The sequence below is a fragment of the Cydia amplana genome, chromosome 16 (assembly GCF_948474715.1).
Source record: "Cydia amplana chromosome 16, ilCydAmpl1.1, whole genome shotgun sequence".
Lineage (NCBI taxonomy): Eukaryota > Metazoa > Arthropoda > Insecta > Lepidoptera > Tortricidae > Cydia > Cydia amplana.
Window position 1 is genome coordinate 14,712,021 of NC_086084.1, and position 20,280 is coordinate 14,732,300.

Sequence of the window (20,280 nt, forward strand, 5' to 3'; positions counted from 1 at the left end):
GGCGCGGCCGCGCGCCACCGCTCGCTGCCTAACGTCCGATCCGACTGATGTGACCCAGCGCGACGCGGCGGGCCGCCGCGTCCGCGCGGCGCAGCGCTGCGCACGCGCCGCGTGGACGCAAGGGGCCGCGCGGCGCGGGGCGCGACAGAAGCGGGGCGTGATACCGGCGGGACGCAGTCTGTTTGACTTGACGTCGGTAACCTGTTAGCATGTGCCGCGGTCGCGCGGCGCGGACGCGGCGCTGCGTCGCGCCGTGTGTTTGGCCAAGCCTTAATAATTTATATCGTAGCGGCAAAGGTTTTTATAAACGAATGCTATCTAAATGATGTCATTTTCTCAGTAGTTTTCTCATTCGTCCGTGCATATTGCTCGGACATGTACGGACAAGTACAGTAAGCGAAATGCACGCGTGAGTCAAAACTGAATAACATTATTAAGTTATCATTTTGATGTGTAAGTGTACGTTGAAATTGGTCTCCCACGGCCGTATTCGAACAATGCTTATGAGATGTCACGTCGATACGATACCAGTCCGTCAGGGTCAAAAGTGACGTTTTTGGTTGAAGAAATGTCACTTTGACACTGACAGATCGGTATCGTATCGCTGTGACATCGTATAAGCGTTGTATGAATACGGCTGCTAGTTAACTAAAGGCTTCGTCACACAGGCGCGTTTTCCGGGCGGGGCGTGAGCGGGGCGCGCCGCTTTAACATATAAAACGCTCACGCCCCGCCCGGAAAACGCGCCTGTGTGTCGGAACCTTAATAGTTCCGTAGTTTGTCATAACTTGAAAGTTATTACATACATTCAACGCTTTAATCATTCTAATGTTTATCTTGCTTATGTTTGATGAAATATTGAACCGAAATCCTATTAGTAACTTGTAGTAGACTCTAAAATTTACGCGACTGCCTTCAGAAACTTGGCAAAGGCGAGTAACTTACTGTGGCTTCAAATAGTACTAAGCACCTAACTTCCCTAAACTAATATTGGTTTCCCCTTTGAAGTTACATATGTAGGAAACAAGAACACATTTGTACCTTACCTAGGTAACTTTTATGAGAGTGTGTATATACCTGTTATTTACCTGTCGCGTAAAATTATACGCCCATAGTACGAAATGTAAATTGTTTTCCGTTGCCATAGCGACTCTCTTCAATTTTACCTTTGAAACGATGTATTGTGTGTTTCAATAAATCCTAATTTTTACCATAAAACATCTTTTAAATATCTACAGTCTTCACTCCAACTGACCATGGCCAAGGCCGTTCCATTTTCCATCCCATCACCCAATCTTGTCATACGATTAAATAAAATGGGTGATATAAATGAAAGTTCATTAGGGTTCCGTAGCCAAATGGCAAAAAACGGAACCCTTATAGATTCGTCATGTCTGTCTGTCTGTCCGTCTGTCCGTCTGTCCGTCTGTCCGTCTGTCCGTCTGTCTGTCCGTCCGTATGTCACAGCCACTTTTCTCCGAAACTATAAGAACTATACTGTTGAAACTTGGTAACTAGATGTATTCTGTGAACCGCATTAAGATTTTCACACAAAAATAGAAAAAAAAACAATAAATTTTTGGGGTTCCCCATACTTCGAACTGAAACTCAAAATTTTTTTTTTCATCAAACCCATACGTGTGGGGTATCTATGGATAGGTCTTCAAAAATGATATTGAGGTTTCTAATATCATTTTTTTCTAAACTGAATAGTTTGCGCGAGAGACACTTCCAAAGTGGTAAAATGTGTGTCCCCCCCCCTGTAACTTCTAAAATAAGAGAATGATAAAACTAAAAAAAATATATGATGTACATTACCATGTAATCTTCCACCGAAAATTGGTTTGAACGAGATCTAGTAAGTAGTTTTTTTTTATACGTCATAAATCGCCTAAATACGGAACCCTTCATGGGCGAGTCCGACTCGCACTTGGCCGCTTTTTTTTATATGGAATAACTGTTACGTAAAATATTAGTAGTAATTTTTTGGAAGTTTATCATATCAATATAAAATGTTGAAATGTAACATTTATGTTACAAAAATATGGCAAAAATATATAATTAGACGATTCTTTTTTTAAATTAAGTCCAACCAAATGACACTTGAAGGAACTCTGTATTCCATAAACTACAGTCGACCTAATTTAATTTGCACCGATTCGTCATAAAAGATACAAAATTTGGCCAACTGTACATCCGGGGGGTAAGTAGGCAAACATTATCCATCATGTAAGCACTTGTATCTTTTACGAGTATGTCAAACTTCCATCATTATATGTATCTAGAGGACGTTTAGGTTAATCGATCGAACGAACTAGACGCATCAATCAATCCTGTCACACGCTTAAGTTTTCTTAGTATGAAGGTCTAAAGAAACGTGCCCTTAAGGAGAAAACCTAATTTTTGGGAAAGATTTTAAGGTTCCCTAGTAAAATTTTGGACTTAGGTTATTTAAGTAAAATATTTATACTGTTGTTTCAAAACTAACAATAAAGATGGCCTTTAGGTGTCTACTGCAGCTGCAACTGTTGCAGCGTCGTTGCTGCCGCCGGTAAATCTGTCACTTTATTTGATTGCATTCTCAAAAGTCTGGATCACGTGTGGCTGTAAATCAGCGTGTATGTTACAATCGTTCAATTTCAAAATCTATGATATCTTCGTACCTATTTAGCATTCCCCACCAGGAGCCATAGTTCACGTCGGCTACGTTATATTTTAATTTTGATCCCATTTTTGTCATTAGCGTCCCACAAAAGCATGGAAATGATACCCATATTGATATTTTGAAATTTCAACCCCATTGCACCCCCACCAGGGGGATGATTGTTCACTTCGACTACGTTAATTTTAATTTTGATGCCATTTTTGTAATTAGCGTCTCAAAATACTATGAAAACGATACCCATATTGATATTTTGAGATATCAACCCTATTGGGGACTTTTCCCCCTCTTAGGGGTTCAATTTTCAAAACTTCAACTTCAAACTTCAATGTTGACGTAAAAAACAAAGCGTAAAAAACTTTTAATTTTCATTATAAAACTATTAGGTACGCTTACGCCACGATTAGGTACGCTTACGCGCGCAGAACTCTACGCGCCTCTACTCGTAACGTTTTTACGTTACGCTTACGCGTCTCTTACGTAACGACACTGCTGTATGGCTACCATCAGTTTGGCACTGACATAAACGCCATCGAGAACGTAATTTACTTTCTATACATCTCGCTCGTACTCGCATATTAGTGCGAACGAGATGTATAGAAAGTAAATTACGTTCTCAATAGCGTATATGCCAGTTTTGACACTATCAGTGACTCATGGTACGGGCTCTGCAGTGTGCTATAAGGGCCTTACTTTTAAACTCACACTTGAAAATAAAGTATCATAGCACTCAATCGCACAGTTGAATAGGTACGTAGCCAATTCAAAAACGAACTGCGTCCGTTTGAATGTGAGATCCCCAAACGTAACGATTCAAAGCAGTTTTTAACGTTTCTAACCACCCGTAACGTTTTGCGGCGAACCAGTTGAAGTGCTACTCGATAATATGTGGTTAAGCGGCATTTTCACTGATTGGTGGAGTTTGGTTGAGTGATTTGAGTGCGGAAGAGTTACAAGTAGGCCCGTAAGTTGATTATTAAGGCGCAGTGAGTTCAAGTCTTTCTCAGAACTTTCAACACTGAGCGGATGGCCGTGCGTGCCCGGTATCGCGGACATCATTTTTAATGAATTGTTTTTTAATTAATTTTTAACAAAAACTATATATTAATCTACGAGTTCAATCCAAAATAACATTACGCAATTTAAAAGCATTATGTTTTGCTTTCATGCAAAAATTATTACAAATTTTTATGTTGACAGGTCGCGCAAATTAGTTAGTCAATTTGCCGATAGATGGCGCAGTACACAATAACGCTTAACGCTACTTCTCGTCAAAAGTCTAGCGTGATTATAGTTACATGGGAAAATTAAAAGTTTGTACGGAACCCTCGGTGCGCGAGTTGAACGAACTCTCACTTGACCGGTTTTTTATTATATTCCTTTGACACTATACGACGCGAAATAGTACGTATATATGTACTCAATGGTCCGCACAGGTCTAGTGGCGAGACTGTAAGTGCCACCAAAACATTTCCATGCGATTAGATCAACGCTAACATAAAATTTGCGAGGGTCACTACAATAATTTACCAGTACGATTTATATTGCCGCTAAAATATGATAAAGCATATTTTATGCCTACGAAATATAAAGTCCGTCAACATTACGAAACTGAGTCAGGTATTCAATACCAAATGTTGAGGTAACTTTTGAGTAGGTACCGACGGTACATTCCTTTTACTTTAATGATCTAAATGCTTTGCCAACCAGCGTTCTTTTGACCTCGATATCTGTAAAAACCATGTATTATCGAAGACCACGCATATGTTGGTCGGTAGGTAAGTCAGTGTAATAACACTGTTCTAACATTCAAATTCCCTCGGCTATATTCCAAAGCAAATAGTGAATTTAAAATTGAAAGCTACCCACAAATAGGTGAGGTCGTTTCGCTGAACGACGTTAAAAGTTTGAATTAACAAATAACACGTACGTAATTGGAGAAAACAGGCCAAATGTTCGAATGGGACTACAACTGCAACTGCTGAATTCATTTTGGACACAATTTCTTTTAAATTAATTGCAAATAACTACAAAAACTTCGTTAATCGTGACATTGCATGTTTGTGTCTAATATTTGCTAATAATTATCAACTCCGCCACCAATAAAATGAAGTTGATTTGACCTAAAATTATATTGTTTAGTACAATAAACTATAGTAATTGAAGTCTTATTAGCATTATTTTGTATAATATATCCTCATTTTCATATCTTAATAGGACATTATAGTTGGAAGAGTTACCTTAAATGACCCAATAACACGTTTTACAAAGTTCCATTTCTCCGTAACGACCGCTGAATGTACCTAACACAGACAAGACATCCTCTAGACTGAGAATAGTAGCGCTACCCTCTGCCACAAATATACGGTAGTTTTACTCCATTTTCGAGTCAAAGTGTCTTTGTGTGACGTCCGTGTCTTTGAACGGACCAATCACGGCACGGGACTCGCTCACCTCGTCCCCCGCACCCCAGTATTTGTGGCAGCATCGGTTTCATGAAATAATTGCTCTAAACTCCGTCTAGAGGATGCCTAGTCTATGGTACCTAATAACGCACGCAATCAAAGAATTGGCGTTGCCTGGCGGTTCGAGAAACTTCCAAAGTTCTATTTACAAGGAAACTCGGTGATTTGAAACGATGCCAAAAAGAGCTGCGACCAGTTTGCCAGAAAATAAAATTGTACCCGCTCTTGGCCTTTTGTTATAAATTGAACTAATGCCCTAGTTTAAAGACGCCATGTTGGAATTGGTTTTGTCAAAGCACTGAGTGCGGATGACAGCTAGACGTAACGGACGTATCTATTTTAAAGAATGAAAGGAAAATAAGTTTACCTAGCTGGCGATTACCGTATTTATTTTGTGGTTAGAAACGTTTTTAAAATTAGTAATAAGCAACTTAACGTTGGGTATAATATTATATTATGTGTTTATTTTTATACGCGTCGCAATATATTGGCATTTTTTTCAGGAAATAACCGATTATAGTTAGTTCACTACCTAAGTATATCACTAAATTCTCAATATCTCGAGTAAAATTACACTTGGAATCAGGGCTTTAAATACCGTTAAAAAGTTGGTATCGTTACCACAAGGTGACAGATTTAACGTTAAGTTGTAACTAACGTTAGACCAGGTACCGTTAGTTATACTACTCTTTACCGGTAACAAAATGGTAACGTTAGCAGCTGTCAATTTGAGCTAACGTTAAGTCAAAGGTATCGATACACAATTGTTAACGTTAGTAGGTAACGTTAACAGCTACTTATTTACCGTTTGATTAACTGATAGGTGCCATCATCGTTGACAATCGAGCGAATGTTCATTCACTCTCAAGCAGAGATGGGCAATTTTAATAACAAAACTTCCGTGAGACAAAGACTTATTAAATGGAGATGGGCATTTCGTAATTGATTCCTGGTTCCACGATTACTCGAAATTACTTTGTAATCTGATTACCGATTCCCAGATTACTTTGTAATCTAACAATACCGAATTACTAATAGTGGAGTCAATATAAAGTTAAAGTTACATTAATTGCACAGTAAAATGTTTCTACACGGGTGAATTATATATCATATTGAATACCCGTCTGCGAATTAACAACTTGATATCTGTTCCCGTTTTTTAGAAATAACATTTTTTTTATTTTATATTTTATACTACCTAAACAGTAATTTCTAACTAGAATTTTTTTGAAGAATGGGCTATGAAGCTTACATGACTACACGGTCAGAATTTCTCCCGACAATAATATTAATTATAGATTTAATGAAAAAAAACAATAATTTTGTAAGTTTTCCATGACCGAGAATATCCCACACTGAGAGAAAAGTTTACTATTGTGGTTAATTTAATAGTATTTGTTTCGATCATGTTTAATTTATCTGCCCGAGGAACTGCTATATTCGCAGAATAGCAGCATGATTTTGGAAACAAACAGCAAATAATGTTCTACACAATTAATGGACACTTCTAGTTTTTTGGCAGTACATAACTGTACAAGTTATTGAAGACTACATACTTATTTTTCTCGCAATAATTAAATCAATTTCCAGCATAAAAAGTCAATGAAGTATGCTGTATTTCCAGGCTTCCACAGAGGCCAACTCAAACTTTGTTTAAGATGTCAAAAAGATATCATTTTGTTATCATTCGCCCAACTGTCTCGCTCGCACCAATACATATTTCATCTAGTACGAGTGAAATGCACGAGCGAATGATATAAAATGACATCTTTTATAACAAAGTTCGAATTAGCATCAAGGTATATTAGGAAAATATACCTTATGACTTATGGCATTGCGTTAAGGTTTAATAATTCAATGCATAAAGTGTCTGTGTTTATGTGAAAAATGATAGGTGTCAATTTTTATATCTATTCACAAAACGTTTAGAATACAGGATGCAGTCAGATATAAATAGACCCTTAAAGTCTTACAACTATCTATGATACTGGATCTCAAGCTTATTTGGTTAGTAAGTACCGTCCACCAAGTTATACTTCGAATAGCCACCCGGACAAATTCCAAAGCTAATTTCGAATTTTAAAATTTGACAATTCACGAGAAGAGTAACGTAACGTCAAAGGATATGTTTGTCCCTTTTCAACGATCCTGTCATCCGATGCTTGAGTAGAGAAACTTAAAGAAGCAAATGTCAGCAATTCGTAACGCTTAGTTTTTGTTAGCGATAGCGCATCGCGACATGAGAACTAGTATGAGCCTGGCCCTCGATTACGTATAATTGCAAGGAAACTTGGGATCAAGTTATCTTAGTCAATTTAGAGCAGTTGGAAATCAACTCATTGTGAAATTTTTGAACGTTTTCAAATAATTTGTTGGATTAAGTAGTAAAAGTGTTACAGTATGTTATATATTTGTGATCTACTCACAAGGCCCTTTCATTTGGTACCCCACATGGTATGTTTAAAAGAAAAATGGTAAAAACTTTGCATCACAGTAACTACCCTCACCACTTTCGCGCTTGTCATCTCATATATTTGTGTTCAGGATATTATACTGAATGCACTGATACCAAATATACTCATATCCGAGACGACATGAGCGTAAATTTTTCTAGAAGACTTTTCGAGAAAAGGCCAGGCTACAATATCTTTACAGGTTGATTGATACTGAGTGTATTAACACCATGTTCACCCATATCCAAGACGATATGAACGAAAAGTGACCTAAAGCCACCCTACCAACATTTTCGTAACAATGAGAGATTACACTGATTTAAACTTTCACGATTTTTACACATTATTAAATTATACAACGATACGCGATTAAGTCCCGTTGTATAATTTAATAATGAGAGATTATTTCTTGGAAATAATGTTGTAATATAAACTCCTTGTAGAGCACCTACCTGCGAAGAGATCGTGCTGTCAAAGTTGTTAATGATTTAATATAATATTGTTAGTTAACTAAAGTTTTATTAATGCATCATTTCATCTTATACACCGCGGGATTTAATAACCCGAAAGATTTAAACCACGTATTTTTGACGACAGTACGAGTAAATAATGTTATATCAACATGGGTCCAATTATGTATTTTAATTAAACTAATATTTCAGTACAAATTAAATCATATTAATTTACCGCTTCTTTGTGAACAAACCTTTATTCAGAGAGTGAGCGAGTTTAATTAATCTCAAGTAGAGAAACAGAGAGCGAGCATGACATTTCACGAATCACTCCGATATCATACGATGCACGGCGAATGCAGTGACATGTGTTCCATGACAAGAAGTGTCAAGTTATGTCTAGGATCATGTTTACGTTGAAATTATTTCAATTGATTGGCACCTCAAAATACCACAAAGTGTATCAAAACTTTATTAATTACTACAACAGTAGGTACAGTGCAGTTATTATTGTTGAAACTTTGCGATAAAATCTTTTCCTTTGAGTGAGATAACCAAAGCCATTAACCATGATTATATCCGAAAGAAATCATGTCTCTTATTGTTTTAACTCATACTACAGCTGGAAAGGGATGATTACTTTGTTAAAATCAATGAATGACCTTTTGTTAAAATATCGATCATGCTTATCAGTACGTATTTTAAATTCTCGATGTGTTGATTTATACTGAGTAAAGTAAAATAAACAACTATGTTAAACAATTACGCTTTTTTATTAATTTAATGAATTAGGTTTTCACACCTGAGGATGCCGAAGACCGGGCAAAGTGGAGAAGGCTGAGCAGGAAAGCGGACCCTGGCGCTAGACCGGGAAAACGCTAGGTTGAAGAAGAAGAATGAATTAGGTTTTCGAAGTGTGTACCACCGTTTTCAGCACAAAGATTTAATTTTAAACGGATTTCATTATTTAGGTTTACAAAAGTGTTCTTTATTTCTTCGGAAGCCGTTCGAATTTTTATTAATAATTCTTCTCCAGACTTCACTGGTGTTGAGTATTCCTTCCTTATCTTTCAGAGTTCCCCATAGAAAAAAAACCAATGGCGTTAAGTCGGGTGACCGGGCGGGCCAGGTTAGGACGTTGCTTCCACGGCCAATCCACCTCTCAGGGTATTGTTCGTCTAGCCAATTTACGAACTGGGAACGAGGCTGAAGTGGGTCCGTCGTGCCGGAAGCACATAGTTCTTCGGGTTTCCAAATCCGTACACAAAGTGAATATCCGCTAAATGAGCCGGAGGATAATGCGGCATGGCGAATTTTATTTATTACAGTCAATCAAATTTAAAGATTTTATCTTGCGCATATCTTGACATCAATTTCGTCATTTTCGTCAAACTATCAGCCAGTTATCGTGAAGGTAAATAGTTTGCACTCTCGTGATTGAGAACAGAACAAAATTTCGTTAGAAGTTCGAATTTGGCTAATAACCATGCAGTTAGTGCGTCTGCGTGTAAAATTAGTTGGTGGCTACGTCACGCATAAGGGTGTGTTAGAATAGAATTGAGATTTTTTAACTTGTGATTTGTTTTAAATAATTAATATCTCTTAAATTAAGGGTTTTTGGACTATGTGTTATATAACTTTATATACTCTAATTAGGATCTAAAATCGTTGGTTTAAATCTTTCGGGTAATAACCCCCGCGGTGTATATAACCCTATTACCCTTTGAATGACCTTTTTCACGTTTTCTACAGCAATGCAGTCGACTGCAGCAATTTTGAAGCGCCACATTGCTACCGACTGCATTACTGTGGTAAATGTCAAAATCGAAGTTCCTGTCTGGATTTTGGCGTCCATTAAAAATAAATAATCAAAGGAGGTCATCGATCAAATGGCCCGGAGGACAAGCCATCGTTAACTGGTAGAGAATGCCTTATGGCATTAAGTCCGCCTCTTGTACTATAAGGTTTTTCTTTTGTGCAATAAAGATTAACCACTTTATTCATAAACTTTACGGGCCTGATTTAGTTCAATTATGTTTATCCCTTACTTACAAATACATAAGTTACAGTGACAGATAGGGACAAACGATTATTACTTTTATTAGCTAATTGAAGTTTGTAGCGCGTTTATGAATAAGGGGTTAAAGAAATAAAATAAATACAGATGATGACAGTAATTATATACGCATTTTATTACGGAAAAAGATTTAATATTGGGTGTAAATGAAACGGGAATTGGAAATGTAAAATAAAATGATATTAAAATCTCGAGTGTCGGATCCATGTTTTGATATATTTTTTGTATTTTAATAATATTTTGGATTTATTAAAAGAATGTGACATATTTTGTGGAGATTTCTTTTTAAATATAGTATTTGCAACATAGGTTATCACATCTCAAAAAATCTCTGTACGGATATGATGGTCGTTCTTGTCTACGTGACAGCGTGATAAAACGGTGTCCGTCACTGTTGTGTGGGTATTCATACAAATATGACCTATACTACTTCTTATTTTTCTAATTTTATCGAAGTAAGTCAAATCAAAAACATAGGAAGTAGGGCAGTCATAGAAGCCATGAAAGATCAGTTTGCAAGACACGGCATTCCTTGGGTTTTAGTTACGGATAACGGACCTGCTTACGCATCAAAAGAGTTCGCGGGTTTTAAAAAAGAATGGGAGTTTGACCATATTACGACATCTCCCCATTATGCACAATCGAACGGTCGTAGTGAAAAAAACGTGCGAACTATTAAAGATATTCTCATAAAATCTATAAATTCTGGTTCAGATTTCCACTTAGGACTTTTAAACTTCCGTACTACCCCCCGCGATAACCTAAGCTCGCCATCTCAGTTACTAATGGGACGCACGCTCAATATAAGATTACCGTCTCACGAGAGCAAACTTCGACCGAGCCGAGATAATAGCCGTGACTATGAGCAAATGGTACGTAACCAACAGACTAGTAAACAGCACTACGATCAACGAGCACGGGCACTGCCGGAACTACAGCCGGGCGACCCGGTGCTGGTGGTGGATGGGCAGCGCAGGAGACAAGCCCGTGTCGAGTCACGAGCAGATCAACCTCGTTCCTATTTCGTGACTGATCGCTCCGACAAGCGGATCAGACGAAACAGGCGCCATTTAATAAAACTTGAGCGAGGTTCACCCGTGAATGACAGCAACGTTGCTGACAAATTGCCGAGTGACGAGGAAGCTTGGTCGAGTGCCGACAGCGACAGGCCGCCGTCGCCCGACGGAGCCGGTGCAGCTCCTGGTTCCACGCCAAACCCGCAACCGCATACGGAAAAATCTCGCGAACCAAGACAGGCGGCGGTTAAGGCACGCATTAATATGAAAAACTATATTTAATTCATAATTTTACCAGGCCAGTGAAAGAAGTTCCCTTATAGTTATTAAATCAAAATAAAATTTAATATAATGTTACAAATAAATTAATAAAAATGTAAAAAAAAAGGAGAATACCTATAGGTCATATTTGTATGAATACCCACACAACAGTCACTTTCTTTCCCACGGTGTTAAACAGTGAGAGTTATTTTATCACGTGGATAAAGATGGATAAAGCTATCCATAATAGGCTGGCTGGTGTGAGAATTCATGTAGAGCTCTCATACATTATGAACTGTGCTGACCAGACTATTTTACAAGCAAGCAGTAACATCAATAAATAGGTGTCTCATTTAATATAATCCGACTAAATTACATTTCAGCAACACCTCCATATTTCACAAAAAAAATCAAGACATTATCCAACCTATATAATCTTGACGTATATTATATCAAAGACGCCTGTACCTAATATAAACCGATCAAGTAACGAATTAGCTATACCATCATATTTAACAAACTAATTTATGACGTTTTGCAACCTTCTTATTTTGGCAAATATATTCCGACACAGCCGGGTGGTATTTTATCTGTCCAATCTCGGTCCATTGTGTATTTGCGTCTCACATTTTGCTTAATGAGAGAGTGAGACGCAATGCATATTGGACAAAGATCTTAAACAAGTAGAATACCACCTCTTTCATTTGATAAACATAAAGAATAATGACAAAAGACTATGAACTCTAACTACTAGAATTAAAGTTGAGTTTTACTAACGTACATAATTATCTTTAATGTATTTTGACCAGTTTTGACTGATTCTATTTCAATTTGACAGAAGCCCTGTCGTATTTATGGTCAATAAGGTCTACTGGCCTTAAAATTGTGTATGAAATTACAAGCAAATATCAGCTTAAAGAATGATAGTGTTAACGTTAGTTTGGTAACGTTAGTTTATAATGTGAATTGGGTAACGTTAACACGCCCTGCAATAAAAAGTAAAATTACCGGTAAAATTAACGTTAACTAGCTAACGTTATAATAATGTTAAGTTATCAAGTATCGTTACCATTTACTGCCGGTAATAAGGTATTTTTATGATTTTAACGTTAAGTAACGTTACTTTATAATGTGAATTGGTAACGTTAACAAGCCCTGCTTGGAATTTAGCCCAATTAAATATTAATATCTGGGACAACCGAGCTTTGCTCGGAAAACATATAAAAACTAAAAAATGCGCGTTTTCCCAGAGATAAGACCTAGCTAGATCGATTTTTTGCCCTCATATAGCAAATTTCATAGAAATCGTTAGCGCTCTTTCCAAGTTCCTCGAATGTGTAAATACCTATACAAGAATTGCTCGTTTAAAGGTATAAGATTCTATAAAAAATATTCAACGGTTCCGTTACTTAGATACTCACAGACACACCACAGCCTGAATAGTTACAATTTAAAGACACATTTTCTTCAAATAATGTAGGCACCGTCAAATTAGCCAAAAATACATTTTAAAAAAATCTTCCTAAAACGTTCGATGGTACCTAAGATATAATAAGACAGTAAGAATAAAATAAATATAAATAAATACTAGTCTGCTCAAATCATAACCCTTTTGTAGTCGGGTTTCTTTGGCATAAAGATGCATAGGGTCAAGGAGGGAACAGTGCCTCGGAAAAAATAGCCAGGTACAATGGCTCACTTAACATAATTCTGACATGAGAGAAGTAATTTGCTTCTCTGCTAATACAGCAGCCATATTCAGTAATCGCATAATGTACAGCGATCTTTGGGCGACTGAGCCACTGTTCGCCTTGAGCCAGTGTTCCTGTCTTGACCCTACCTACAAAAGGCCTTATTTCTTGTCCTATTTGCTCGTAAAACACAAGACGTAGTTTTATATCCGTTCGGATACGTCTTTATACGCTTGGAAAATATGTGTTCAATGACTTGAGAACATTTTGTAGTGGAGACTCGTAAAATAGCTTTCTTCGAAACGAGACTACATAACGTCTCGTAAAGGAGGCCATTCTAATATACTTTTATTAAACACATACGTTATAATGCTTTCTGGCTATAGAATATTTTAGTCTTATAGTAATAGAGGATTTTCAACGAGCAAATGCATGAATAAATACACTTTAATAAACTTTTATAGTGAACATCACTTTAGTATTTGTGCCCCGAGTTAGCACACGTATGTTTATATAAAACTAGCGACCCGCCCCGGCTTCGCACGGGTTAACAAATTATACATAAACCTTCCTCTTGTTTCACGCTATCTATTAAAAAAAACGCATCAAAATCCGTTGCGTAGTTTTAAAGATCTAAGCATACATAGGGACAGACAGCGGGAAGCGACTTTGTTTTATACCATGTAGTGATAACATTTTGTCCGGCTAAAATCCCTAACAAATTTTAAAAGATTGCCATCCGGAAGAAAGTGTGAAACTTGGTATGCGTGTACCTTTAAATTTTTAACTCGCATTTTATAGAATGGTCTATCGCGAAATTCATTTTATTACCTTTATTTACCGACGTTTTAACACAGGTATATAAATCTTCTTCTTCCTCCTGCCCTTATCCCACGTTATGTGAGGTCGGCACAACATGTTTTTCTGATCCATTCTCCTCTGTCTTGCGTCACCTCAGCACTCACTCCTTTCTTTCTCATATCCTCTTTCACACAATTCATCCATCGTTTTTTGGGTCTTCCATCCGCTTTCTGTCCATGAACGTTCATCCCTAATATTCTTTCCCGATATGACATTCATCCCTCCTCATTACATACCCATACCATGCTAACCTACTACTCCTCATCTTTTCCGTTACCGGTGCTACTTTCAAACTTCCTCTTATATACTCATTCTTAATCCGATCCTTTCTCGTCACTCCACACATCCATCTTAACATTCTCATTTCCGCTGCGTGCACTCTTCTTATATAAATGTGTGTTAATATGTGTTCAAAACGCGAAAGTTTTAAATACTTAAAGTTTTTGTTATAATTATATTTTTTTAACCAATGCATAAAAAACTTGTTTCGTTCCCAGGAAATCAACTACGACTCCCCCCGCGGCGGGGTGTCGGTCATCACAGAAAAGGGGGAGACGACCACGTCCCACCTTCTGGTGCAGCGGGCACGAGTGCCCGACACTGGGCGATACACGTGCGCACCGGCCAACGCCAATCCGAAATCCGTGCAAGTGCACGTCCTTAGTGGTAAGTGGTAGGCGACCACGGCTCAGCTATGGGTGTTATGCTTTTTATTACGTGGAGTTATGCTTTAGGCATTCCGCCTAGGCGGGGAACTAGAACAGATATGTCGGATTCGTGGCCAAGGGACCAAACCGACTAAACCCTCCACGGTATGCCCGTCTCGCAGCAATGGTGACGATGAACACGGGATCGCAGAGCATTCCACCACGAACACCGCCGAGACTGTCCTCTCCTGGAGCCGAAGTTCCCTCTTTCGAAGGTAGTGTGCAGGGCGACACCACCACATACTGGTGACATCACATACTCATGACAACCTCCCCTCCCTCCCTCATGACATGACGGGAGGAGATGGAAAAAATGAGTGTTATCCTAAGGCCCCAGTGGTTTCTTCAGCTTCGCCACGCCTTCCTATCTTCAGCTCAACTCTTAACACGAAAGGGGACGACCGCCTCGAAACCGGTTTTCCATAAAAACGTATTCACCAGTGGAAAAAAATCTATCTTATCTAACAAAAGCTGTCAAAAAGTGACATCCGCTTGTATTACAAGTTACAAGCTTTTGAGAAACGAGCCCCAGACCTCAAACACAAGCTAAAATCCCCTTCTTTATGGCCTTGCCTTGGGCAAAACAAAGTTACCAAGCGTGTTTCGCCTTGCCTACATCATTGTAGCGACGTAATAATCTTCATGGATCATAAAAAGTCTCATTCAGACGCAACTACATTGTAGGAAATTGGAGACTTCCAAATGAAGATATAAACGTAAGGAGCTTAAATTATACAATTTGCACAAATTGTCTCCGATTTTGCATACTCTTTTTTCGTTGGTCGATGTGCATGAAATGTAGGTAGGTACAGATATATGGCATTATTCATAAACTTACTGGCCCGAATTAGCTATGAATCTTTTGTCTTTATCTGACATTTTGACTTATGTATTTGTAAGGAAGGGATAAAACATAATTTAAAAATCAGGCCCACGGATAAACTACACATGCATGCACTACACACACACGCATACGCACACGCACACGCACGTATATGTACGGACAAAAACGACATGCGACTGACTTCATTTAAATAAAATTTTGATGTCACAATGTAACTTTGATCTGGTCTACGTGCTTTCCGCTCGCTCAATAATCGTTATTGGTACCATCAAACAGCCAACTTTGCCCGCTATTTTCGAGAGAACAGACCAAAGTTCTCAACGCAAACTTGGCTAGTTTGACGGTAATTTAAGTGACGTATTTGTCCCCAGGAGAACACCCAGCAGCAATGCAGCACGGGGGGCAGCTGCGCCTGCAGTACCCGCTCTCGGCGGCGCTGCTCAGCCTCATCGTCACACTTATGGGCTGCTAGCTGGACGTATAATGGCCTTGCTGATCATGCTTTTACTGATATTTGACTTGTTTAAACTATATATAACGGCGCGATTCGAGAAATGATTTAGAGATTCACTAGATATGAAATAGTAAAGATATGTGACGTTCCACTGCAAACGGTATCATTGCCCCGGCTGAATATTGGAGCGACGTTAATAATATCGTAAGCGCCAGCCGCCATAAGGTACCTTTTGCCGTGGAACGTCACATATCTTTACTAAGTACATATTTCATATCTAGTGAATCTCTAATTCCTTTCCCGAATCGCGCCGTTAGACTCACACGATCTTTACTCATCACTGCGTAGTAAAACAAAGTCGCTTCCCGCTGTCTGTCCCTATGTAGGCTTAGATCTTTAAAACTACGCAACGGATTTTGATGCGGTTTTTTTTAATAGATAGAGTTGTTCAAGAGGAAGGTTTATGTATAATTTGTTAACCCGTGCGAAGCCGGGGCGGGGCGCTAGTACTTTTATAACTAACACTACTTTTAGACTAGTACAAACGTTTGCATTTCGGCTTCAATTCAAGCTCTACGTCTGTGTAGTGTAGTGTACCTACTGCGCGCTACGCGTTTTGTAACTTTATGGGAAAAAAAATGTTGTGAATTGGGATGTCGTATTTATTCCGCCCACTTTAAAACAGCCAGATTTTATACAAATATAAAGAAAAAATATTTTTTACAACAAACTAAATATTGGCTTTAATGGAGAAAAACTATCACCAGCACCACTTTTCGAAACACCGGTCGTTTTCAGCTTAAGCAGTAGCATACAAAGCATGACAGTTATAATATTCAACTCTATTGACAGATAGTAAAGTTCAAATTTAAACAATTTTTTTATGACATGAACTAGCGGGCAATTTACGATAGCCACAGTTTTTGCGACTACAGCGTTGTTCCAAGAATTCGAGTTTATATTTCGATTGAGTGGTCAGTTTTACAGCTTTTCCTCGTATTTAAAAATATAACGGTTGATATTGGAAGGACTGCACACAAAATAAATTAAGGATTATTGGTTCTTAACAAACATATTCCTATCAACGCATCCTCTAGTGCAGGGGTCTCCAAACCCAGCCCGCGGGCCAAATCCGGCCCGCGGACAGCTAACGCGGAAGCCCACTGTGGTCAACTGTGGGCCTTCGCCTTACGATAGCCGATTTTCTCGCGCAAAAAAAAACCGATGGTAGCCCGCGTGAAAGTTTGTGGAGGTGTAATATAGTAAAAAAGTTTGGAGACCCCTGCTCTAGTGGAAGCAGTTATGCATCGCTCCCATACAAAACCCATTTTTTTTACTAAGCTAAGCTTCATCACATATGTTCCTTGAGTAATTCTAAGCATTTCTAGTCCGGGATGCAATAAGAAATGAGCGTTTAGTGGGGGAGGGAGGGGAACAAAGATGACCGCCACCCGTCATCTTTAAAAAAATATATCCTCGACCTGGTGGCTACTAGGGCAAATTTGATATCATTTTCGTATAAACCGAAGACGCAGAATTTATTGCTGATGTTAGTTTTTTTCGATTTCATAGTAATTTTTCAAAGAAAAACGTAAACAGGTGAAAATGTTGGTTGGAGATTTTTGCTTTGAGAACTTTTGTATAGTTACAAAAAATACTTTACGTCACCCTAGGCCCGTAAATGGAATTTTCTTCCCGCTACGCGAGAAGAAAATCTCACTTCCTGGCAAGGCAAGGCAAGACGTAAAACTTTAGACAAACCACGGGCGGTAATTCGTAAAGCCCCAAATCGCATATTTATGGCCCTCCCCTTCGGTTCGGGCCACAAACACCTGCGATCTGGAGCATTTACGAATTCACCTCCCTATGTATGTAATGTATTATTATTACGCAGCCTTAAAGGGCAACGCGCAACGTAACTGTTTGCAGTAATAGAATCAATGTAATTCTCAACTACAAAATGGCGGACGAAGTTATGCAACAGCTTCTAATGGAGTCTTCACTACTAACAGTAACGAAGCGAAGTTGCGCTTCTGCTTCGGTCCTGGCTCAGCTTACAAATTGTTTTAACTAACACATTATCTGGGGATAATTTGAACCTTTGATGGTTTAAGCAAGCCAGATTATGAAGTACTAGCTTTTGCTCGCGACTTCGTCCGCGTGGAGTTAGTAATTTGGGTAGCTTATTTTTGATCCAATCTGCTTTTTATCGATTCCCCGTACAAAAGTCCACCCCCTTTTCACCCCCTTAAAGGATGACTTCTGGGATAAAAACTACCCTATGTCCTTCCTCGGGACTCAAACTATCTCTATACCAAATTTCAACCGAGTCGGTTCAGCGGTTTAAGCGTGAATAGGTAACAGACAGACCGACAGACAGACAGACACACTTATTAGTATGGAAAGACAGACAGACGCACGAGTGATCCTATAAGGGTTCCGTTTTTTCCTTTTGAGGTACGGAACCCTAAAAACGGATACTTTAAAATAGATTGAAAGGATTACAATTTTAAAGTCAAATATCAGTAAAATATTTAGCAAATTATATGGCCCATTTCACATTGATTGTAGTTTTTGGTCCAAACCACGGATACTCTGTATAGTTGTAATTTTAAGACCGTTTTTGTCCAATTTATCGAGATTTCTGAGCTTTCATGATAATTTAATGTGAATTAAGGATGTAATAATATAATACAATTTAATTTTTTGTTTCGTTTTCATAAACGAAACAAGTATACAGGATGGCTTCGATTTGGTGCATTTCCGGTATGTTATTTCCATAGATTTCGCACCTATTAATCTTTTTACTGTAGAAAAGATAAAAGCCTTACACATTTCACGTGTGTTAAGTGCGATAAACGAAAATATAGTAACAAATATTATTAATAGATTGTTAATAGTGTATATACACAAAGATTCTAGACAGTTAGCTTTATTAATAACAAGTACTTTAAGCTCCAAATTCAAAGGCATCTTGTATATAATGTGTTAAAATGCTTTTCTTCTGTACACTTTCTTTTCTAATAAGAGTAGGAATATGATTGTTTAAAACATTTAGAATCTTACATCTCATGTAATAAATAGACTAAGCTACTGTTTACGATATAACTATAATATTAGGTATGTAAATATCAAAAAGTTGAAATTGTTCACTGTATTATTGATATCAATAATCCAACTAATATTTGGTACCAACGACAAAACATGAAACTCTTAGTGTAAAAAGGCTCAAATTTTTTGCCACCTTGTATAGACGTAGCAGATAATATACAGATAAACTAATTATTTTTATATTCCTTATCTTTTCATCGCTGACATTTTTATTTATAGTTCGTTTTTTTTAGCATTAGAAAAAAGGTAAACAATCTTGACGTGTCTTTTTAATAAAAAACACTTTTGAACAATAAAGTCACGGCAAATATGTAACAATTATGAATTATACGATTATTCACATTCTTTTGCTTTCATAAGTAATAGTTACTGATTTTTAAAAGCATTTTTCAATTAAAAGACAGGTCAAGATCGCGTAGTCTTTTTCTAATGCTAAAACGAACTATAGACATTGCGATCTATTTTTAAAATCGTTCACGTTTTCTAAGTCCATTTTTTCTCCGATTCAATGAAACGAAAACGGAACTCAGAATAAATACCGTCTATAAATGTTAATCAATCAATTTATATTGAATGTTTGTTGCAAAGTTCTCAATTCCTCCTATAAATAGCCAGTTTCGCTCAAAACGACCTAAGAAGGGTCTTTATTGTATTGCTCAATGCTCAATCATTCGGTCGTTCATTCGTTTCGTTCGTTCAAGTTTAAGGTCGATTCCAATTTGTCTTCAGTTCAATGAATTCTTTTTTAATGCTAATATGATTTCAATCATAACGTTATTTTTATATGTTGAAGACATAATTCTTTGATTTTTGCTAAAAATATATATCGTTTTTTTATTACGGAAAACATAAAGTTATTTTTATACATTGAGGATAAAATTCTTTGATTTTTGCTAAAAAATATCAAGATGGTATACTACCTAGTCCTAAAATGCCGTAAAAAACAATACTATCATATAGGTACCAACAACAAGGAGGTAAAAAGGTACTTCGAATACATGATAAAATTACTAGCTGAGAATATTAAAACCAAGAAAAGTGTCAACACACCCCTTTAAAATTCGCTATTGGGTCATTCTCTCATTTCGTGCAAATCGGTGAGATTCTCTCGATTTGTAATTTTTCTTTTAAATGGTAAACTTTTGGGTTTCGTCAATTTGTGGATTCATTTATTAACATTTTTCTGCTAAAGGCACCTTTGTAGCCTTATTACTTTTCATTTAATA

The 20,280-nt window shown here is 37.6% G+C and overlaps 1 protein-coding gene across 2 annotated transcripts in view; it reads left to right on the forward strand.

The window, feature by feature from the left end:
• Window positions 1-15,998, forward strand: part of LOC134655089 (zwei Ig domain protein zig-8-like) — a 37,216-nt gene extending 21,218 nt beyond the window's left edge. Inside the window, exons 6-7 of one of the 2 annotated variants that reach the window (XM_063510551.1) lie at window positions 14,436-14,604; window positions 15,861-15,998. In XM_063510551.1, coding sequence (XP_063366621.1) covers window positions 14,436-14,604; window positions 15,861-15,961 — 270 coding nt within the window. In that variant the 3' untranslated portion in view covers window positions 15,962-15,998. The remainder of the gene's footprint in view (window positions 1-14,435; window positions 14,605-15,860) is intronic. The other variant, XM_063510552.1, reaches the window with a different exon arrangement.
• Window positions 15,999-20,280: the final 4,282 nt, after the last annotated feature.